A 24,075-nucleotide genomic window follows, 5' to 3' on the forward strand; every position below is an offset into this window, starting at 1 on the left:
CCATTCTTCCCTGAGAAAGGTGACAACATGGAACTTGCTAGTACCAGGAATGCACTTGCTAGTACCAGGAATGCTTTAGTTGAATAGCATGAATGTGTTTAAGGGGAAATTGGATAAGGACCTCGCGGAGAAACATACAGAAGGATGCACTGATGGGATGAGACAAAGTGGGAGTAGACTCGCATGAAGACTAAATAACTGCATTTGTTCGGCCAAAAGTCACGTTTCTCTGCTGTAAAGGCTCTGCAAATGGACTGGTCTCCTTAACTAACGAACCATTTAATCAGCAAGTAATTTGGACAAAAGGGGTCCCAGTAGGGTATAAAAGAGAAATACAAGAGGCATCCCTTCATAACGTTATACAATTAATATCCATTACTGAAAGTACCTCTGCAGAGAGCGCGGTTTAATCTTCGGCTTCTCAGTAGCAGTGGAATACAGTGTTTTAATCTGTGGTTTGGTTGAGCTTGAGCTGGCAATATCAAGATCTTTACTGAGTTCAGCTTCGGTCTTCTTAATAAACTCATCATAGGACTGAAAGAAACATGGAGAAGGTGTAATCAAACATTGGGATTTAAAGAAGAACACATGACACTTTTGCCAACTGCACAAGACAAACCACAAATTCTTTTCTGAATGAACAAATCTAATTTTAGTGATTTGTAAAGCCAAATTAACCACAAGAAAGATAAATGGGGATAACAAAAAGCCCAGTTGGTTGAACATGATCAAAACAAGTTTGTTTGCTCCAGATTTTCCCCTCAAACACTTGGACACACCATTCAACATTACACCAACCTATATATGCAACATTTAACAAGCAAGAGGCCCCAAAGCTGTTTTAATGAAGAATACTGGGACGTTGGTCCGGAAGAAGAAAGTATAAGGACAGAATACCCAAGACACCACTGGCAAAAGGAAGCTCTTGAAAGTAAGATGAGATGAGGATATGAAGAGGAATTTGGGGAAAAAAAGTTTGAATGAACATTTGGAAGAATATAAAAACACTTATTAATGGCAGAGAAACAAACAATCAAAAAAAGCAACCCTGCTCGACCACTTTTCCTTAAGATGGCAAGAATAAAAGTCAACAGCCCCCAAACATTTTTCGTTACAGGAGATGGATGCTGATTTGGTTTTGAGAACACAGTATGAAACATGTGAAATGCTCTGAACTCAACCTCTGCAAGGTCACATGTTCCAACCATCCCCAGCTGAAACCTGCAGGGCAATGGAGGGTTCAATCTCACCTCTAGCTGTTTGATGAGGCTGGCCTCCTGGGCTTTCAACCGCTCCTGTTGACGTTTTTTCTGCTCTCTCTTCAGCTTGTCCACAATGGACTTGCGCTTCTTAAGTTCGTCCTTCAGTGCACGGATCCTGATCTCAATATCACTCTGGTCTGACGTAGTTTCTGTTGAAGATCCATCCAGTGGATGTTACTAGGTCTCATTGCAATCAAACTCAATTTGGACATTAACATTAGCGGATAAGAGATATATGCAAACCTGCATAACTCTTGGTGACACTTCTCTCAACCTGTTCAACAACTTTTATCAAACCTGCTATACCACTGACAAAGCCTCGTGCAATGGACATGCTGACCACTTGGGGGCCACAGTGTCACCAAACACATCAACTCATCAGACCGACAGTATCACCGTACACACCGGCCAATCACACAGCAGGACTATCTGGGCAGTCAGTAATGGTGAGCATGGTGCAATTATTATGGTTCGAACCATATTGAGGAAAAAGCCAAAATGAGAAGCTAGAGACTAAAAGCTTGCAAAGGATGTGCATTTCAAGGACAGGAGAGGAATGGGATTTGGAAGGAAATTCTGGAATCTGGCTACTATAACATGGCCATGATTTAGGTTAACTCTGGAAGGGATGCAACAATCCAAGAAATTAAGACCACAAGAGGTTGGAGGACCATGTTAGACTAAAAGTCACAAAGAGAGACAGGGATTTATAATGAAGGGCTTTCAAAAATGTGAAAATTAGATTGGAGATGTTGAAAGATTTGGAGGCAAAAGTCAATTAAGGGCAGTCTGATAATTTTCACAATAATAGCTCATTCCAGAATACAGGCAGCAGACCTTTATGGAGTATAACGATAGAAATCTGACCAGAAGAGGATGGAATGGTCAAGCATCTGGCTGAGTGTTGTGGATGATGAGGCAGGAGGCATGTAACTTTACAGAGACAGGTTTCAGTAAATGCTGGGTTCACTCGAGGCTGGAACAGGCTACTGAGATGTGAGAAATGGGAGGCTGGAGTGGCAAAGGATACAGCTGGAGAGTCAGAAACAGGGAAACCTGTTGGAGTTGACTTTTCTTTCTTGAATACTTCAGTGGTGTGCAATTTTTTTTCTGAAAAGCTGGTGGCATTCTTTCTCCAATTTAGACAGGTGGAACATGACCGAAGTTACAGACCAATGAAATCAAACTTGCACAGGCATTCAGCTCTTACTGTTTCAACTTCAGAGATTCCAAAGAAAACTGACAGAACGAGATGTTAACAGACAATCTATCACACCGATGCTGACTTAACTCTGGGCTGTCGGCCTCAATTACAGTGACAATACAGTAATAAGCCAAACGAGAGGGAAAACCTCCTGTGACAGAACTCATGTCATCATCCCACCACGTAAGATGGTGGAATGCAATAAAATTAAAAAAAATCTGGAATTAAAAGTCTAATGATAACCATGAATCCACTGTCGATTGTCAGAAAAACCCATCTGGTTCACTCACGTTCTTTAGGGAAGTAAAGTGCCATCCTTACCTGGTCTGGTCTTCATGTGATTCCAGACCCCCAGCAATGTGGTTAACTCTTAACTGTTCTCTGGATGGGCAATTATGGATGGGCAATAAATACTAGCCACCTAGCAATGCCCACATCCCACAAGTGAATTAAAACAAACTTCCCTGACTGAATCCTACAGCATATCAGGTGTTATTTTCACTTTCACACAAGACAAAGTCTCAAGAATCACCATCCCTCGGTGTTGTGCTATACTCTCGGCCATGCAACTTTAAAAAAAAAATGCACATCATGTTGAGTCTTGAAGCACATCAAATAACTTGAAGAACCTCTGAATCTTGGTAATGATCGAAATTTCCTACCTGATTGTGTCACAGAAACAGATTCATCAGACCAGCTGCCAGATGCTTGGCGGGATTTTAGAATAGGTCTGTCATGCACACGGATGCTGGAGCTGATTTTCTGGCCATCTTGCTTCGATGTACTCTCAGTCACTTTTGACAAAGGAGACTGAAAAACCAGGGAAGAAAGCAAACATTAGTTCCAGTCGGACATTATTTTCCAAGTTTATGAAAAAGGAAGAAGGTGGGATAAGCAACGAGATTGATTGTCAGCCTCCATGGTGTCATGGTGGCTCAGTGGTTAGCACTGCTACTTCAGCACCAGGGATCTGGGTTCAATTCGACTCTCAGGAAGTGTGTGTGGAGTTTGCACATTTTCCCTGTGTCTGCATGGCTTCTGCTGGGGGCTCCAGCCTCCTCCTACAGTCCACAGATGTGCGGTTAGGTGGATTAATGACACCACTACTAGGCCATCTAGAATTATGGGAAGATTGAACAATCTCTCTTCCTAAGTTCTAGAATTCTACTTCCTCCATAATTAAAAGCACAGCTTTTGAGGTAAAGCCTTTATTGCCCGATGAACAAATCACCCTCCTTCATAGCACCAGGCCTGCTCCCACTCAAATTACAATTGCTGCTGGTACGTTTAATCTAAAATTTAAAAATACACTGCCACACACATACCCGCCAACACAATTCTACCTGTCATCTTTAAACCATTCCTGCTTCTTCTCAAAACTCCTCACAGCTTCCTTAACTTTTTCAAAACACTCATCATTCTTATTTTACAATATTTTGGTTTTCAATACCACATGCTCTTGGCACAATCAAATTATTAAACGAACATCAGAAAAAAACTGCCCCCAGAAGCAAACCCAGAAACCACTACTTACTTGAACCACTCAGAAAATTCCCCAAGTCCTTTTCTATGTTTCCACCCTTCTATCTGTATAAATCCTGTTTGCTATCTCTGCCTTAATTCCATGCCTATTAATCTCATGTATGATACCTTGTCATTTTTCTTTTAAAAAGTGCATGTACACACCCATCATATCTCCACATCTGAAAGTTGAGGTTTTTTAAGCATAGTCATCACTTTTGAAATCTGCTCTGATGCTTTATTTCACAGTTACCAGCTTTCTTCCTGTTTTATCTTTAAAAACTTGCATGTATAACAAATCTTTCATATGATAAAACAAACCAAGTAGCTCCACAGAAATAGAATAAAACATAATACTGAGCCTCAAAGAGATCCAAGGGCAGATGTGAAATCTGACATACAGTTTGAGTGTCTTGAAGGAGAAAAGCGACAGACAGAAGCAAAGTTCAGGGAGAGAATTAAAGAGGTCACTGTCTTAGTAACTGAAGGCTCTTCCATTAATGGAGCAATTAAAATTGAAGTTCTCCAAGACTGTAATTAAAGGAATACAAATAGCTTGCCTGCAATGTATAATCATGTAAATTAATTCAAATTTTGCAAAAATTTGTTTGAGTATTATCCTTCACCAACCGGCTTTCTGGAATAGAACAAGTAGCATAATACAATCGTCAAGTCTGGAAGTGAGACAGACATTGATGAGGCTCCTGCAGTGGAAGAACGGAGGTGGGGCAGAGACAGATAGTCGAAGATTCTATAAAGTGTCAAAGCAGGCCATTTGGCCTTTTGAGTCCACATCAACCCTCAAAGGACCAGCTCACTCAGAGCCCCCTGCCCCAACTATATACCTGCATTTCCCATTGCTAATCCACCGAGTCCGTGCACACACTTCCCATGCTTTCACAAAAATCCTATTCTTTCCCATTCCCTACAACTGTTTCCAATTCTCTCTCAGAATTTCCACTTCATCCCAACCCCCCCATGTTTTCCATTCCCACGCAGAATTCCCATCTCCTCCCACACCTATATTTTCCATGATTCGGAGATGCCGGTGTTGGACTGGGGTGTACAAAGTTAAAAATTACACAACACCAGGTTATAGTCCAACAGGTTTAATTGGAAACACACTAGCTTTCGGAGCGATGCTCCTTCATCAGGTGATTGTGACCTGATCACCTGATGAAGGAGCGTCGCTCCGAAAGCTAGTGTGCTTCCAATTAAACCTGTTGGACTATAACCTGGTGTTTTGTGATTTTTAACTCTCTATTTTCCATTCATTCTCAGATCTCCCAATCCCCTCCCCACATTCTATCCCATTCTCTCCCCATCTTGTTTCCCATTTCCTCTCAGAACATCCATTCTCGGCCACTCCAGTTTCAAATTCCCTCTCAGAAGTCTCATTCCTTCCCATTCCCATGTTTCCCATTCCCTCTAAAGAAGTTTTATTCCCAAACAATGCCCAACTTTTCCCCCAGTTCTCTTTCACTCCTATTGCCCATTCACTCTCAGAATTCCCATTTCCTCCTACCCACATTTCACAATCCCCCTCAGAATTCCATTCCCTGCCAAGCCCATGTTGAGGATTTGGAAATAGATGATCCAATAATTATGTTTGAAGAGCATAAGATTTCCCTATGCAGATCAAATCTGGTCAGTAATAATCACATCAGTATTGTCTCTGCTTAAAATGCATTCTCTTGGCACAAGCCCACTCAAGCTCCATACTATTTCATAGAGTCAGAGATGTACAGCATGGAAACAGACCCTTCGGTCCAACTCGTCCATGCTGACCAGATGTATCAACACAATCTAGTCCCACCTGCCAGCTCCCGACCCATATTACTCCAAACCCTTCCTATTCATATACCCATTAAGATGCCTTTTAAATGTTGTAATTGTACCAGCCTCCACCTCTTCCTCTGGCAGCTCATTCCATACACATACCACCCTCTGTGAAAAACTTACCCCTTAGGTCTCTTTTATATCTTTCCCCTCTCACCATCTATGCCCTTTAGTTCTGGACGGCCCCAGCCCAGGAAAAAGACTTTGTCTATTTATCCTATCCATGTCCCCATGATTTTATAAATCTCTATAAAGTCACCCCTCAGCCTCTGATCTTTCAACTCTTTCAAGATCCAAGGATGAATGGAGTCAAGAGTTGTCAAGAAAATACAATTTACATTTTCCTTCCCACATCTATGGAGGCGTTCAATTTTGTCAAGTCAGAGCTCCATGAGCATTTGGAGTACACAGTGGCACCTTGCCCACACAGCCTTTGTGAAGCCTGAATTGTGGGCCTCAGATCTATGATACAGATACAAAGATATTCCTCAGTAGGAGCATCAAGGTAGTTATCAGGAGCAGGATCAACACTGAGTACCTGTAATTGTCCACCCTGTTCTAATGTTGAGATACGGAGGTTAACTGCAAAGCCCCTGCTGCTACTATGACCAGCTAACCTGGGATTGATTTTAAATGAAGCCAAGAACTTTCTATTCTCTGCAGCCTTGTATATGACATTCCTTACTAATTAGAAACATTTTGTAGGAAAAAATCCCGCAAAGTATCTCTTACCTGTTTACTGTGTGTTGCGACAGATTCAAAATCCTGGGAATAAGCATCATCTGTGAAAATACTATGGTCAGGACTAGTGGCCATCCGAAGGGCTGCTGATGGTGATTCCAGAGTCTGAGCAGGTGAACTTCTAACCTCCTCAGGAATTGAACTGTCACTGTGGGGCTGGGAGCAAGGTGGTGCAGGACATTCTTCCTCACTGCCTGTGTCTAAAGAAAATACCAATAATTTACCAATCTATACTGCAATGGGTTAACAGTGCTGAAAGTGAGATGCACAATTCAGTATGTCTGTCTTACATGTCCGTTCTCCTTTCAATGTATTCTTTATTTCAGATGCATGTAACAATATCATAAGGGGAGTAGGTTAGAAACAGTTAACCAGAGAAAGTTAAGTTTGCACAGGTCACAGGTCACCTTGAGTTAATTCAGATACTAGCAGACATATCTGCTGATAGTCAAAGTGTGCCAGAGACCTGGGTTCAAATCCCGCCTCAGGCAACTGTGTGCAGTTTGCACATTCTCCCCATGCCTGTGTGGGTTTCCTCCGGGTGCTCCGGTTTCCTCCCACAGTCTAAAGATGTGCAGGTTAGGTGAATTGGCCATGCTAAATTGCCCGTAGTGTTAGGTGAAGAGGTAAATGTAGGGGAATGAGTCTGGGTAGGTTGATCTTCAGAGAGTCGGTGTGGACTTGTTGGGCCGAAGGGCCTGTTTCCACACTGTAAGTAATCTAATCTAGTTCGATACAACATTCTGTGCAGTACTGCAGTTACAGTTTCATGCTACTACTAATGATGAGGAATGAAATTAATTATCAATATTGCAAAGAAAATTAGATTTTTCCATGTTAACAAACTGACCACATAGCCTTGTGTAAACAACATCCAAGCTCTCTCACTGATTACAACTTTTGCTGCTTCTCAACTCTGCAAGTGATATGCAACCACCAAGAGTAATGAAAAAAATTAAAATCTGGAACTTTAGCCTCACCCAAGAGGGTGAGTGGGAAACTACATTGGGCTATCATGTCAAGGTACCATTGAGAAAGATGATAATTCCAACATCTGAGCTATGCTGATGAAACGGATCACAGCAGATGCTTGGGAAATGTGATTTCCTTGAATGAATGAGACAGGCAAAGTAAAAGGCCAGGTTTACACCTTGCATCTTCTGCATTAATCCAGACTGATGACATTTACACATCAATACATCACTTCACACGTGCCATGACAATCAGCGATACCAAAACGCACTTGAAAGCGGTCAGAACCACAGTAAATGCATTACTGTCTCGAAGATAAACAAACAAACAAGAATCAGAGGCTAACATTACCTTTCGATTCGGGAATCTTCTCGCTTGCCTCTCTCTTCACCATTTTTGGTTTGAGCTCCTTGTCCCAAGCAGCCAGAGCCTGTTTTTCCATTTGCCGGATCGCAGCTTCCTCAGCATCAAGCCGCCGCTTCCACTCCAGCAGCTCCTCTGCATGCCGTCGTCGATGCATCAGTTTCTGCTCCCGTTTAGTGAGGAACCTGATGGACATGCAAGCAGGACGGGGGAGAGAGAAAGAAAGTGTCAGCTTCATGCTAATATCAGCCGATATTCATTTCTAAAATCGGACATTAACCTGCAGCACAAAATGTATAATTCTTACTTTTTAAATTCAACAATGTTTGGGTTATAGTTTCACAACACAAACAAAATTCAGGGCAAAGTCTCCTTGTACACCTCACACATCCTAGAACATTGCAGCACTACTGCATGTAAATAGGCTCAGTGCAGTTAATCAACACATTCAGAAGGATTTCCTCCAAGTTTGCTGACACAATATTAGTCAAAACCATCAACTTCAATCTGCAATGCTGCTCTTCAAAAAAACTTCAATCTGACAGAGCTCTCCACCCCACTGCAATTGGTAACCTGGCCCGGCCCAGGGATTGGTACTGGGACATTAGTGAACTGCGATCTCAAAGGAAGCGAGCAAACAAAATTCTGATAGCCTGGTCCTCAAAGTTTAGAAAGAAATTTGAGATGACAAGGCAGATGGTATGCCTTCTTGCATTTAGCTCAATTGCATTTCCTATTTACAGTGCATTGTTTTGCAAAGTATAATGAATTATGTGGGTTTTTTTTGCCATGGTGGCAGATTTTTATCCTAGTTTATCACAGTTGCTGCCTCTTGCTCCCGAAGCTAAATTATCAGGATCTGTAACAAAACAAAGAACGTAGGATGCTGGACATCTGAACCAAAGTAAGTGCTGGAGAAACTCAGCAGGTCTGACAGCATCTGTGGAGAGAAAGAAAAGTTATGCTTCAAGTTCACCGACTCTTCACCTGAATGGACAAAAGGTCACTGGACTTGAAACTTAGAATGTTTTTTCTCTTCGCACTGTGTTTTCTATGTTGAATTTTAATTTACAAAACATTAATACTAATCTGTAAAAGTGAAAGATGCATTGTAAACACGAGCATAGTTTTACACTTGAGTTACACAAGGGCACCTCCGTTTAAAAACAAAATTTAAAGTAGCATTCCATCTCAAAATTAACCAAGTTACACCAGTAATAAAGCTCACCCACCCAATTAGACACTTCAGCACAACATCCTGCAGTTTTGGACACAGCCACCTTTATCAAAGAATGATCACAGGTCACAAAATTGAAGGCCTACAGCATATCTCTTTAAAGGAGCTGAAAACAAACTCTCAATTTTTGGGTTTTTCTTTAAAATGAGACCTAATTGAACATTTAAATCTCAAAGCATAAGCTTTGCTTTTTCAAAAACTTTTGTGGGACACATCCCACATCTTGCTAAAGGTTCAGTTAGGTCTGTTACATGCAGTCACAGGTCGAGCAAATGCAACACTTTCCATTCAATTCTACAAAGGGCTGGCATCACATTTCTTCAGGATTTAAAGAATTTTGTAAATTGTTTGTAAAATCATTTATCACATTAAAGAACAAGACAATAAACGTATGCAATAAGAGTGAAGCTTGCGACGGCAGATCTTTTTTTTGAAGGGCAATGTGCACGCTTTCCAAATTCTAGGAGCAGTATGGGAGACTGTCCCAGATAGTGATAGTGAACATCTCTCAAATGCACTGTTAAGATTTGGGAATCCTCGAGAGACAATCTGATATTTTAATAATACTTGGCTTGCTATGCTGGTCAACAGTAAGTAATTCATAAAGTTATTCATATATTGTTTTTGACTAGAATGATATTCAAACCTGCCAGGTTGTCTTCAATAGTGTAAATACACCTATTGTAAATATTTGGAATATTCCAGAACTGTCCAGTGCTTGGTAAATTCAGGGGAGAAAAAAAAATCACATTGAGTAATTTAAAATCAAGAATCCAGGAGGACTTGAATACTCCAGTGATTAACTCAAATAGTTAAATGGAGTGCTCACATTTAAAAAACCTTATATCCACAGGAATGGATGGACTGACAAAACTGGGAACAAGTTCCTAGCTGGTGTGTGAGAAACGTGCTTTGATAATGTTACCTACATTTAGCATCAATAATTTGGCAAGCTCTGAAATTCAAAAACAATACTAGCTTCATTGCTGCTCCAGTCAGGCCCACACTCTTATGAAGAAATAACAATGTTCAGTTTTCTTGCATACACTCTGAAACACTCGTTTCCTGCACAGATCCTGCAAGCTTCCCCATGAGCACATTCAATTCAAATTATGTTTTTAACTTTGACCAATTCATTTATTTCCTAGCCTTTACAGCCTCAAGAGTGACCAGAAGCAGTTATGCCTCATACGTGGTAATATTACCAATGAAAATCTTTTCCTTCAGAACTGACTTTAGTATCTTCAATGTCCAGAACAGATAAAAAGCTTGTTTATGGAACAATGATTTGGTGGGACTAAAGCCCTAAACTCTTCTCACTTAACAATCAAGCTTCCTAAAATTTAAAATGAACACTTATTAATAGTTCACTTGATCCTAATATTTTGTGCAAAACTAGTCACATGATATATAGTTATTCTGATAACAAAAAGGTTTGGTCATTGAAGACCCAGAGGAAAAGGTAATGAAATGATGTGAGTTTGATATACCTCAATCCTACTTTTCCTCCTCGAAGAATTCAGCTTCTTGAGTAATTGAGAGAATAAAGTCACAGTTGTACAACACACAAACAGACCCTTCGGTCCAACTTGCCCATGCTGACCAGATATTCTAAATTAATCTCATCCTATTTGCCAGCATTTGGTCCATACCCCTCTAAACACTTTCCACTGATTGTCAGTTTATTTTACTTTACCAGCACTTGAAACGCTGACCTTTTTCTCCCAACATTGATAAAGGAAATCATAAATTCATTCGATCAAGTAAATTTTCTAATCTTTCACAAAGAAACAAGTGAAAACAACAAATAGCTGAGTGCAAAACAAAGACTGCAGCTGGAAACACTCAAAAGGTCAGGCAGTATTAATCTTTCTGGTCAATGACTTTTCTCTCGCAAAATATAATATCCAGGCAAAGCAGAAGTAAAGTAGAATTTGGAAGGATGTATAATGACCCAATTGGTCCCACCTCATGGCACAGTTTGATGTAATCTAACAATGGTTGAGAAGGCATTACGTGCATTTTGAAAAGAACAGCAAATTAACGAGAGGAGATGGGGAAGGCAGGTGCAAAAATGTCTCCTTCAGCAATCTGCGTAATTCAGGGTTGCTAAATCACTGATACTGCATGAGTTTTGTCAGTATGGCTTCAATTACTTACAATAATTTGATAACTTGTTAGCCTTCATATAGTTAAGGTGAACATGAGATATCTGAATTTCATGGATTGGTTCCTATTGCACTTTGATCAACAAAAATTATTCTTGATTTAATCTGCTCAAAAGGAGAAAGTGAGGACAGCAAATGCTGGAGGTCAGAGTTGAAAAATGTGGTGCTGGAAAAGCACAGCAAGTCAGGCAGCATCCAAGGAGCAGGACAGTCAACATTTCAGGTGTCAGCACTTGAACAGGAATCTCAAGCACAGACTTCAGAAATGAAGCTGGCATAGACTTACGCCAATACACACACATGTATGTCACTATCAGACTAGAGACTATTCTCAGATTTGGTACACCTCAATGAAACAATTGCAAGCTCAAGAATGATTATAGGAATAAACTTCGAAATAAAGCTGGCGACCAAGAACAGCAAAGTGAAGTCCCGTCAGTATAGACGTGGTCAGAGTTTGAGAGCAGAGTTGCCATTTTGGTGCAATCTTCAGTCTGGCCAAATTGCAGCAAATTTTATCTGCACATTATCGAATGCAAAATCCTCCTTTCACAATAATTAAGCAACATTTTGAGATGTCATTTTTAAAATACATTATTTTCAAAGTTGCACACACTTAAGAGTGATCTTTTGGCACAGTCTGCTGAATACAGCAGGAAAAGGAATTAACAGAAAACAACACAACTCAAATTCAGGGTCATTAATTCATTGATATTGCATGGATCCACCATTTACAAGTAATCGAATTTCTAAAAAATACAGGTACATTTAAAAGCTATATTGGAGTACAGTCAAGTTTCTTACTGAACAGTGACACGATTGGACAGAGTCCGCATGGATTAAAAGAGGGGAACCATACTTGGCAAATCTACTGAAATTCTGAGGATCTAACTAGTAGAATTGATAAGGGACAACCAGTGGGTGGACTTCAGAAGGCTTTTTATAAGGTTCCACAAAAGAAATTAGTATATAACGTGAGAGATCAGGAGTAGTGTATTTACATAGACATAGACAGAGAGCTAGTTGACAGACAGGAAACAAAGAGCTACAATGAACAGGCCATTTTCTGAGTGGCAGCCAGTGACCAGGGAGATACTTCAGTGGTTCGAAAGGATATAGGTTAGGCTATTCAGAACTGAGGAGGAGAAGAAATTTCTTCATCCAGATAGTGTTGAACTAACAAAATTCTGTGCCACAAGCTGTATTTCAGGACAAAACATTGAATATTTTCAAGGATTAGATATAGTTCTTAGGGTTAAAGAGATCAAATAGTATGGGGAGAAAGTGGGACCAGGATATGGAGTTGGATCAGCCATGATCATACTGAATGACAGAGCTGGCTCAAGGGGTTTACTATTACTCTTGTTTTTTTAGGTTTCTAACATGGAAAAAAAAACAAGATTAGATTAGATTACTTACAGTGTGGAAACAGGTTCTTTGGCCCAACAAGTCCAAACCAACCCGCCGAAGCGCAACCCACCCAGACCCATTCCCCTACCTTTACCCCTTCACCTAACACTATGGGCAATTTAGCATGGCCAATTCACCTAACCTGCACATCTTTGGACCAGGGGAGGAAACCGGAGCACCCGGAGGAAACCCACACAGACACAGGGAGAATGTGCAAACTCCACACAGTCAGTCACCTGAGGCGGGAACTGAACCCAGGTCTCTGGCGCTGTGAGGCAGCAGTGCTAACCACTGTGTCACCGTGCCGCCCTCTAAACAAATACTTCTAAAACATGTTAATTGCTTATCTGAATCACAAAAGAAAAAGCTTATTCTTTTTTACAGCCTCTTTAAAAGGTTTATGCAAGCACAATTATTACAAAGTTTCAGTGGTATTTAATTCACCCTGGGAGAGGGTACTAGTTTCTATTAGCTTTCCAATATTACAACATTCACACAACAAACATAATTCATACTTTAAGTTCTGCAATATTTTTCAATAGTTTCACTAATTCTGGGTGAATTTCATTCAGAAATGTAGTGCAGCCTCTCATGTAATCAAAGCCATAATATCTAAACATTCACAATATTTTGCATAAGACAGAGGTCTTCAATTAAACTGGATCATGAAATACCAATACAGTGCTGCAAAATGGCAAAGCTTTTTCCTCTCAGGATTAATGAATAAATGTTCAGTTAGATGCAGCGTTCTAATGAAAATACTATTTAAAACAGGTGAAGTTTATAGCATGTCTGGCAGTTTGCGTACACGTCTGCACAGTAACCACAGGGCATATTTGTGTTACTTGTTTTTATTGAAGAGGGTTTCATGGAATAAAAGTGTTGCCAATGAAACCAGCATTTGTTGCTCATTCCCAATTGCCCTTAAGAGGTGGCATGCTGCCCTCTTTAAGGTACACCCACAGTGCTGTCAGGACATGTCCCAGAATTAGTGAGATAATTCCAATTTAAAAGATTATGCAGCTTGGAGGGGAACTGGGAGGTGTTAGCATTAGTAAGGGAGCGGTAGCTACCACTGTCTTAAGATGGCACAGACCATGGGTTTGGGAGATGCTGTCAAAACAGCCTTGGTTAGTTGCTGTAGTGCATCTTATATATGGTACACACTGCTGCAAATGTGCCGTTGAGGAAGAAGCCAATAGATGGGGTGTCAACCAAGTGGGTTGCTTTGCTCAGGACAATGTCAAGCATTTTCCTTGCTGTTGGAGCAGTACTCATCCAAACACATGGAGAGTATTCCATCACTCTCCCAAAAAGTGCCTCTCAGGCTTTGGTCAGTTATTCTTTGCAGAACACCCAGCTGTTGAGCTGCTCTTGCAGCCAGAGTATTTATGTGGCTGATCCAGTTAAGATCCCAGGTAAGTTACCGTGCCATCAATGCCAAGTCCTTTTCTCTTGAAAACTGAACAGGAAGAAAATGGTAGATTAACAATCCAACAACAGATCCTGTATAGTAGAAATACTAACAGTCAACTTGCAAAAATACTGATCCAAAGCAAAAAGAAGGAGATGTGATTATCTTTTCTGTGGAAGTCTATGAAGGAGCTGCAGACAAGCATTTAAGTAACAAACTTAATTCTGAATGCAGTTTAAAACAAAATAAAAAAAAGGAATCAAATAGCTCTGAAACAAGATTAAATTGAAATTAGAAATCAATACAGAATTCCTGCCACTGCTAAAATCATCCAAAATGCTCCTGAGTTTGTCCAGTTGCTACTAAATGCAGCCCTGAGCACTGAATATTATTTCTTATTGGTACTTTCAATTTTAAACAAAGGTCTGAGATTTGACAGCACTATTAAACTGACAGGCGTTTTAATAAAAGTAGCTGCATGTAGTTGGAGATACTCATGTCTACTGTGACGGTTACATACCAATTAAGTTTTCATATCCATAAGAATACCTCAATGTTCACCAAAGACACACTTGCACTCTTAAAGGGGCACTGCTATCTGAAAATTCAAGCTTGCAACTCCAATTTTAGATTTCTTAAAGTTACATTTATCAAGATTAGTGGGCTGCTAACTCTGCCACACTGTTGGCCAAAGTCCAACTCAACGTTAAACAAGTCAATCTTTTTGTACCAGTTAGCATGAGCAGCTCAACATTGATTGTGTAACTTTGAATTGTTGCTTGAACAGTAAAGCCCCTTTAAAAGCACGTTCCGGATTAACTATAAAGTCTGCAGTATATAGCCAACTAGCAGCTTGCTGCATCTACGTAAAGCCACAACGAAGCCAAAGGGATGCACATTTCTCTACAAAATTCCTTTCCCTTGACCCTCCACCGACCCCCACATCATCCACATGCATGTGATGAAACAGAGCATGCTCGATCAGTGAGAAGCAGAGGTTGCACAGTACCTGACCAGCTGGTTGTAGATGTACAGCTGGAATTTGGGATGTAGGTTGGGAAAACAGACACTGAGAGAAGCCCAGTGATGAGACGTAAAGACAGAGAAGAAGTAGTGGACAGGAGAGCAGTGTCTACAAAAAAAGGAGCAAAACAAGAAAAACAAAACAGCTGAGTATTACCCCAAAATTGCTTTATCTTTTAGATACTCAAGAAAACCTCACATTTTAAACAGAAATTCCAAGTATTCCATAAAACCATTTGTAGCCAACCTCCCGAAACCTTCTGCCTCAACACAACTCCTGCCAGGATTCATGAACTTCAAAATGGCAACAAAGCTCATCAAAGCCAACACCAGCTCCATTTCTCTTTCTGACTTGGAGAGTGGGAGAATCTCAACCACTGCCCCTAACAGTCCAACGACAGCTTACAAACCCATTTGAGAAAGGATGAGCATGACAGCAGCATTGGGATACAGTTGTTGTGAAGAAATGTTCCTCAATGGTACATTCGCAAGTGAAGTAAAATTCTGTCTGTATGTTGACAAATCTTTTCTTGGAACTAGGCAAAGGAAATAGAACAGGGTGAATTAAATCAATGTTCCAAATTCATACCACAGTGATGTACTACCCAAGCTCAAAAACACACTAGTCAGTCGTGTGAATAAGGGCAGAGTACATTATCTCCAACATTGTTGGCAAAGAGAGAAAGTTCAGTAATACAGATGAAAGACTAAGCTTTCCAAAAATGTTCCAGGGATCCTGATCTTTGCTGATCAAGCTGCAGAGACTTGACAAGGAAGCCGTAAGACTGCAGTTCACTGAGCATTAAGAGGATTGCCATCTTTTACTCTTTCAATATTGGAACTGTGACATTCAGCTCACATAGTAAGGTTTGCATAAACACGTCTCTCATTTACAAAACTAAAACAGGGCCTGAAACAAGTGGGAGTTCATGGAATTAAAGGATACCACAACACCAAGTCAAAACAGATTAAGAACAATTCAGAATTTGAGATAAACCCCAACACAACTCAATGTCAATTACTTAAAAGATGCAGTAGATCAGGGTTTCCCAAACCTGTTCCCAGCGTGACACCATTTTAAGGCTTGTACATTGTCAAGACACGGAGTGTCTGAGGGGGTGGGGGGGGTGGAGGGTTTGACCATTGCTACCTTGGAGCTCACTACACCAAAATTTCAGGCTCTGACCCCAATTAGGGACTCAACCCTCATTTTGTAAAGACCTGCAGAAAATCATAAATGAAACCTTATGATCCACTTGACACAATGTACTTCCCCACCCCTTCATGTCATAAATTAATCTCAGATTTAAGAAGAAGGTTGAGAGCAATTTACCTCAAGCAGGTTTCCAGTTGAAGTTAACAAATCTGATTTAAGCCTTCAATTCTTCATCTTTCCAAGTGAAGTACATATCTTCAAATATCACTTGGCTCTCACAAATTACCAGTTATCAGGTGAGGAATTATAGGTCTGGTTTCAACACTCCATGGCACTATATAGTAGTGGGGTGTGAAACATTTCAAAGCCCAACAGTGAATATCTTGGAAATTGATATTTAGGATTTCTAGTCAAGATTTTATAATACCATTGCACATAAATCATCTGTTAACATCCACTGTGCCAGAAACAAGATGAAAACAAATGTTTTAGGGTTAGATAAGGCAAGTTCCAGTTATATGCATGCTATTTCAACAAGGGCACAACACTATAGAAATATCACAATGGTCCACTCGTTATCTGAAAGTACTTTATTCGAATTAGTAACACTGAATTGTGCAAAAATTTAGTTAATTATATACTGCCTTAAATGCAACTAATTCCAGTTATGGGATTACCAGATGAGAAAAATTGCTATGGAGCTGCTGGTCTTGTCCTTCTAGATCTAAGTGGTTGTAGGTTTATAATTTGCTGCCTAAGGATCTTTGGTGAATAGCAGCAGTGCATCTTTAGATAGTACAGACTGCTGTTACTGAGCACCAGTGGTGGAGTGGGTGAGTGCTTGTGGACGTGGTGCCAAGCAAACTACTGGCTTGTCCTGGAAGGTGTCAAGCTTCTTGTGTTGTTGGAACTCCACCATTCCAGCCAAGTAGGGAGCATTTCATCGTCTGTTTGACTGGTGTCTTGTAGATGGTGAACAGCCTTTGGGGAGTCAGGAGGTGAGCTGCTTTCCACAGTATTCCTAGCCTCTGACCTGCTATTATAGCCACACTGTCTTTGTGTGGTAGGTCCAGTTGAGTTTCTGGTCAACGGGAACCGTCAGGATGTTAATTGAGGGGAATTCAGTGATGGAAATTTATGTCAAGGGATAGCTGTCAGATTGCCTCTTATTGGAGATGGTCTTTAACTGGGATTGTACGAATATTACTTACCACAAGCCTGTATATTGATCAGACCTTGTTGCATTTCAACATGGACTGCTTCAGTATCTGAAGAGTTACAAACAGTGCTGACCATTGGGGATGTTCAGCAATGAGTACACATTCTGATCTTATTATGGAGGGAAGGTCATTGATGAAATGGCTGAAGATGAGTGGAACCAGGACAGTACCCTGAGGAACTCCTGCAGAGATGTTCTAGATCCGAGATGACTGACCTCCTACAACCACAACCATCTTCCTACTTCCCAGGAATGACATCAGAGGGGAATTTGCCCCCAATACCCATTGATTCCAATTTTTCTCAGGTTCCTTGATGCCATGAATGCGGCTCTGAAGTCAGGGCCTGTCACCTCACCTCACCTCACGCCTGGAATTCAGCTCTTTTGTCCATGTTTGAACCAAGGCTGAGAGGAGGAAGAGAGCTGAGTGGCCCTGGCAGAACGCAAACGCGGCATCACTGAGCAAGTTATTACTGAGCAGGTGCTGCTAATTAGCAATGTTAATGACACCTTTCATCACTTTACTGGCGATCGACAGAGTGGTAACTGGCAAGGTTGGATTTGTTCTGCTTGTGTACAGGGAATATCTGGGCAACTTTCCATATTGTCGGGTAGATGCTAGAATGTTGCTTAAAAATGTGTTGCTGGAAAAGCGCAGCAGGTCAGGCAGCATCAAAGGAGCAGGAGAATCGACATTTCGGGCATAAGCCCTTCTTCAGGAAGGGCATCCTGAAGAAGGGCTTAAGCTCAAAACGTTGATTTTCCTGCTCCTTTGATCCTGACTGACCTGCTGCGCTTTTCCAGCAACACATTTTTAAGCTCTGATCTCTAGCATCTGCAGTCCTCACTTTCTCCTAGATGCTATTATATTGTCAGGCCCATAGCCTTTGCATATCCAGTGCTTCTAAACATTCCTTGGTATCATGTGGAATGAAACAAATTGGCTGAAGACTGGTATTTACAATGCTGGGGACTGCTGGAAAATGCAGAGATGGATCATCTACACCTGACTGAAGATTGCTGCAATTGGTTCAGCCTTAACGTTTGCACTAATGTGTTGGGCTCTTCCATTATCGATGATAGGAATACTTGAGTATCTTCTCCTCCAGCAGGCACTTATTAAAAAAAAGATTTTCCACCAATCACAACTGGATGCGAAAGGACTCTTTACTCAGAGTAATAAGGGTTTGGAATGCTTTGCCTGCAACGGTAGTAGATTCGCCAAGTTTAAGTGCATTTAAGTCGTCATTGGACAGGCATATGGACGTACATGGAATAGTGTAGGTGGGATGGGGTTCAGATTAGTATGACAGGGCGGCGCAGCATTGAGGGCCGAAGGGCCTGTACTGCGCTGTAATGTTCTATGGCTACAGAATTTAGTTATGATTCGCTAGTTGCGGGACTGCTTAGCTCTGCCTATCGCTTGCTGTTTATGTTGTTTGGCACACAAGTAGTCCCATTTAGTAGCTTCACCCGGCTGGCACTTCATTTTTAGCTATGCCTGATGCTGTTTCAGGGATGCCCTCCTGCATTCTCTATTGAACCAGGGCTGGTCTCCTAGTTGAATGCTAATGGTCAAGTGTGGGATATGCCAAGCCATGAGACTATAGATTAAGGAGTTCAATTCTGCTGCTGATGGTGGCCCACAGTGACTCATGGATGCCCTGAATCAAGTTTCTAAATTTGACAGGCTCAAAAGTATGTCCCATTCAGCATCGTGACAATGCCACACAAGATGGAGGATATTCACATGAAGCCATGCTGACTCTGCTTGATCATATGTATTTCTGAATGCTTTGCTTTAGTTATGCTAAATGGCCTACAATTACCTTTTTTAGCGACTTTTGAGAAGATGTGAAGCTCAGGTTGAGGTTCTAGATATAGGTTTGCTCGCTGAGCTGGAAGGTTCACATTCAGACATTTAGTCACCATACTAGGTAACATCTTCGTCCAGAGGCTCACTGAAGATGTTACTTAGTATGGTGAGGAAATGTCTGAAAATGAACTTTCCAGCTCAGCGAGCAGACAGACATCCACATGACCTTTTTTGTCTCCTTCCTCTTTTAAATAAAGATGCTATATCAGCAGTTTATAACTAATAATTTGACTGCCTCTGTAGTTACCTCTTAATATCTGAGGACACATCCCATCAGGTCCAAGGGAGTTATTGGTCTTGAGTCTCATTAGTTTCCTGAGTACATCTGCCCTAATGACAGCTATTATATTTATTTTGGCCTCCTTTTGCCCTGATTGTTTAGTCATTTGGAATGCAATTATGATGGTCGACAGTGATGACTGATCCAAAATATTCATTAAAATTTTCTGCCATTTCCTGCCTCCCCATTATTTTTCCAACATCATTCTCTGAAGAGAATAGGTTCCCTTTCGCTTTAATATGTTAAGAGACACTTTTGTTATCCAGGTGGAGTTGCAGGGACCATGAAGGAGAGAATTGGGTGTACAAAAGGATGTGAGGTTTAAAAGAAGAGAAGGCATTTGAGAGATGGGGAATTACACCTAGTGGTGTGTTTTGGTGGTAAACATCATGCCCCCAAGTAAAGTGGTTAAGAAAATATAGCCAAATGGAAAGGTTTCAATTAGTGGGTATAAGATATCAGTCGCAGGCAATATACATTGTCAAAACAAGGTGAGAATAGAAAGGGCCTGGGTCCTGATTCAAAGGCATTCTGGAAGGAACAGCGGAGAGCGAGAGAGCAAGCAAGAGCGAGAGAGAGCGAGAGCGAGAGCGAGAGCGAGAGCGAGAGAGATTGATCTGCTGGTGAAAGTCCAACAAAGGTGGCATAGGTTGGACAGGAAATAAGCAGGCAGTACTTCTCAAAAGGGAAGAAAAGTGAGCGACATTAGAGTCAAGGCAAATTGCATTCAGCTCCCAACAGGAAAGAGAAAGATGTCTTAATGAACCTGTCAGAGAAACTCAAGGAAGGCAAATAGGGGAGCTGTGACAAGATGGTACAAACCTGGAATGACAGGAGAAAACAAAGGTGGAGGAGGAGGAGAATAATAATAATCATTTTGGGCAAGGTACATAGCGGCAACCACATACAAGCCTGAAATGGTCAGAAAGGGGCTTTGGCATACACAAGCACGACAGGGTCAAGGAAAATCTATTTTACAAACAATGCCTATGCTTTTCCAAAAAATACATTTCTATAACCACCATGACTTCCTTCCTCTCAACAAACAATTCGTTTTAAGTGAGTGTCATTCATTCTCACATAATCCTTGTATATTTTCACATTAAAAATTCCACTCTAAAAATGGAAACTGGAAGACTATCAGAGGAGGGCTCACAAATTAGTTTTCAGGTTCGATTGTCAACTTTAGTAACACCTCTACTCTTTATGAAAGATGCAACATCATTTTGCTACCAATATCAGAAATGTGAAGCAATAGCAAAAGCTGACAAATTTAACGCACATTCTCAGCACTTTGGCTCTGATGCCTTTGGCCATTTTTAAACTGGAGCACTGAAAGTATATAGAAATCTTGCGAACAGGATGAAGATGTTCAAAAGTACAACTCTTTCTCTACTCAATAACTACCATTAGTTTGGACAGGCGTATACATGGAAGTGAGCACCACACAAGCAAACGGCAAAATCATGCAAGATTCATACCAATGCGTTAAAACTGGAGACTCATTCCAAAGATTACATACCTGATCCATGGGCTGACATATTTGACCACTCATTTGGCAGCAGATATCAACAAGCATCATAAAGAAACAGTTGTTGATATTATTTTCTGGATGACCTGTACATCACTGGAGCAGGTAAGCTTGAATTCAGGCCTCCTGGCTCAGAGATAGGGATACTACCCATGCCACAAGAACCTGCCCGACAAATGCTGATTTTTGTTTTCAAATCAATATGTTCAGAAATGTTTTTACACACCTTTGGAGCAAGCAGGACTTGAACCCAGGTTTCTTGGTCCACGTGTAGGGACACTATCTCTGCATCACAAGAGAACCCACAACAATGGATGAAATTCATTTCACCCAACAAGTTAATTAAGCCAGTCAATAAATGAAAGTTTAAATGATGTTCATGTTCCATGACCAAATGCTCACCCAAATGAGGAAGTTTTTTATTTTACTTAAAATTTATCTTAAAGATCAAGCAAAATTCTTGTCAAACTCTAAATGCTATCTTTAAGATCTCATTTCAGAAGGGGTATCCCTTCAACATTTCTTTTAAAGGTTAATGAATATTTTAGCTACTACTTTTGGTTCACTTAGATTCACTGCGAATTACTCAACTACCAACCTTCACGTGGAAGTCTTGCACCCTTTTCTATCATTCCCACAGTCACAGTGTCTTGCTTCTCAACTGGTCTCATTGGCTACTGTGAACAAAGCGAACCAACTTTTCTTTTTAAAATGTGGGGACAGTATTCCTATATTTTGCCATTTTGCTGAGAAAGGGCATTATCTTAGTACAGCCCAAACAGGCAGGAGGCACAACTTCCTGAAGGTCCTGTCTCAAGTTTTCATTAGATATTCAACCATGATGATGATCAGGACAAGACAATCAAAATTGCAGGGAAGGTGAAATAAAGACAGACTACTCTCACTGGATCTTTCAAAGCCATGGCTATCATCCTTGCTGGGTATAACCTTGAAGGCAAGGATGGATTTTCAATGCACACCTAACTCATGTAACTGTCACCATCAGGTTTTACTGGCTACTTATCCTGGGGACACTACATGTTTGTGCTGCTTAGTTTTTTTCACAACTTTGGTAGCACCCAATGTTGCCATGTGAAACGTACCTTCTCCTAACACCACTCATCAAAACAATTCTCACAGTATGAAATTTTAATTCCACAAGTTCCAAAAGTGCTGCATCTATGTGATAACAACCCAAGTATGAAATGCGACCTTTCAACTTCAAAGGACACTGCTGGCAGTCTATTCAAAGATGCACAATCCAAAATGGACATGTTTCTCACTGTACCAGTTAGTTCTCTGAAGGATATTTTTGTTATATCTCCCCAATGACCTCCCTTTCCTATTTTAGTCCAGCCTCAGTCAGGTAAGTGCTTTGTTGTGGTTCTGTTCGCCAAGCTGGGAATTTGTGTTGCAGATGTTTCATCCCCTGTCTAGGTGACATCCTCAGTGCTTGGGAGCTTCCCGTGAAGCACTTCTGTGATCTTTCCTCTGGCATTTATAGTGGTTTGTCTCTGCCGCTTCTGGTTGTCAGTTCCAGCTGTCCGCTGCAGTTGTCGGTATATTGGGTCCAGGTCGGCAGTCCTTGCATGGGATTTTGTACACTACATTGGTTTTGCTCATGCTGGGTATTGGGTCTTTCATTCTGGCGAGTTGTTGTCTGAGAGTGGCTGTTGGTTTGTGTGCTGTTATGAGTCCGAGTGGTTACAGTAGTCTGGCTGTCAGTTCGGAAATGCTCTTGATGTTTGGTAGTGTGGCTAGTCCTTTGGGTTGTGGCATGTCCTCATTCCGTCGTCTTTCCCTTGGGCATTTATTGATGAAATTGCACGGGTATCCGTTTTTGGCGAAAACATTGCATAGGTGTTCTTCTTCCTCTTTTTGCAGTTCTGGTGTACTGCAGTGTGTTGTGGCCCTTTTGAATAGTGTCTTGATGCAACTTCTTTTGTGTGTGTTGGGGTGGTTGCTTTCGTAGTTTAGGACTTGGCCTGTCCGTGTGGCTTTCCTGTATACCTTTGTGGTGAATTCTCTGTTAGGTGTTCTCTGTACCATCACGTCTAGGAATGGGAGTTGGTTGGCCTTTTCTTCCTCTCTAGTGAATCGGATTCCTTGAGTGTGGCGTTAATGATCCGGTGTGTGTTCTCTATTTCTGTGTTTTTAATGATTACAAAGGTGTCATCCACATATCTGACCCAGAGTTTGGGGTGAATTTGCGGTAAGACTGTTTGTTCTAATCTTTGCATTACCGCTTCTGCTATGAGTCCATAGATGGGTGAGCCCATAGGTGCGCCGTTGACTTGTTCATATATTTGGTTGTTGAATGTGAAGTATGTTGTGAGGCACAGGTCCAGTAGTTTGAGTATGCCGTCTTCGTTGATAGGTTCAACGTGCTGTTGTCTGTTCTGTATGTCCAGCAGGTTGGCTATTGTTTCTCTGGCTAGGGTTTTGTCGATAGAGGTGAACAGTGCCGTTACATCGAATGAGACCACGGTTTCTTCCTTGTCGCATCAAGACACTATTCAAAAGGGCCACAACATACTGCTGTACACCAGAATTGCAAAAAGAGGAAGAAGAACATCGATACAATGTATTCGCCAAAAACGGATACCCGCGCAATTTCATCAACAGATGCCTAAGGGAAAGACAACGGAATGAGGACATGCCGCAACCCAAAGGACTAGCCACACTACCATACATCAAGAGCATTTCCGAACTGACAGCCAGACTACTGCGACCACTAGGACTCATAACAGCACACAAACCAACAGCCACACTCAGACAACAACTCACCAGAACGAAGGACCCAATACCCAGCATGAGCAAAACCAATGTAGTGTACAAAATCCCATGCAAAGACTGCAC

General features: G+C 41.2%; 1 protein-coding gene across 6 annotated transcripts in view; it reads right to left on the reverse strand.

The window, feature by feature from the left end:
• Nucleotides 1–24,075, reverse strand: part of cep350 (centrosomal protein 350) — a 136,304-nt gene that overhangs the window by 22,274 nt on the left and 89,955 nt on the right. For 5 of the 6 annotated variants that reach the window (XM_043699941.1, XM_043699940.1, XM_043699942.1 and 2 more), the window contains exons 27-32: nucleotides 15,141–15,263; nucleotides 7,891–8,087; nucleotides 6,559–6,767; nucleotides 3,129–3,276; nucleotides 1,251–1,411; nucleotides 389–534 (exon numbers count right to left, since the gene is read on the reverse strand). In XM_043699941.1, coding sequence (XP_043555876.1) covers nucleotides 389–534; nucleotides 1,251–1,411; nucleotides 3,129–3,276; nucleotides 6,559–6,767; nucleotides 7,891–8,087; nucleotides 15,141–15,263 — 984 coding nt within the window. The remainder of the gene's footprint in view (nucleotides 1–388; nucleotides 535–1,250; nucleotides 1,412–3,128; nucleotides 3,277–6,558; nucleotides 6,768–7,890; nucleotides 8,088–15,140; nucleotides 15,264–24,075) is intronic. The other variant, XM_043699943.1, reaches the window with a different exon arrangement.

This window comes from Chiloscyllium plagiosum, chromosome 11 (genome assembly GCF_004010195.1).
Source record: "Chiloscyllium plagiosum isolate BGI_BamShark_2017 chromosome 11, ASM401019v2, whole genome shotgun sequence".
NCBI lineage: Eukaryota > Metazoa > Chordata > Chondrichthyes > Orectolobiformes > Hemiscylliidae > Chiloscyllium > Chiloscyllium plagiosum.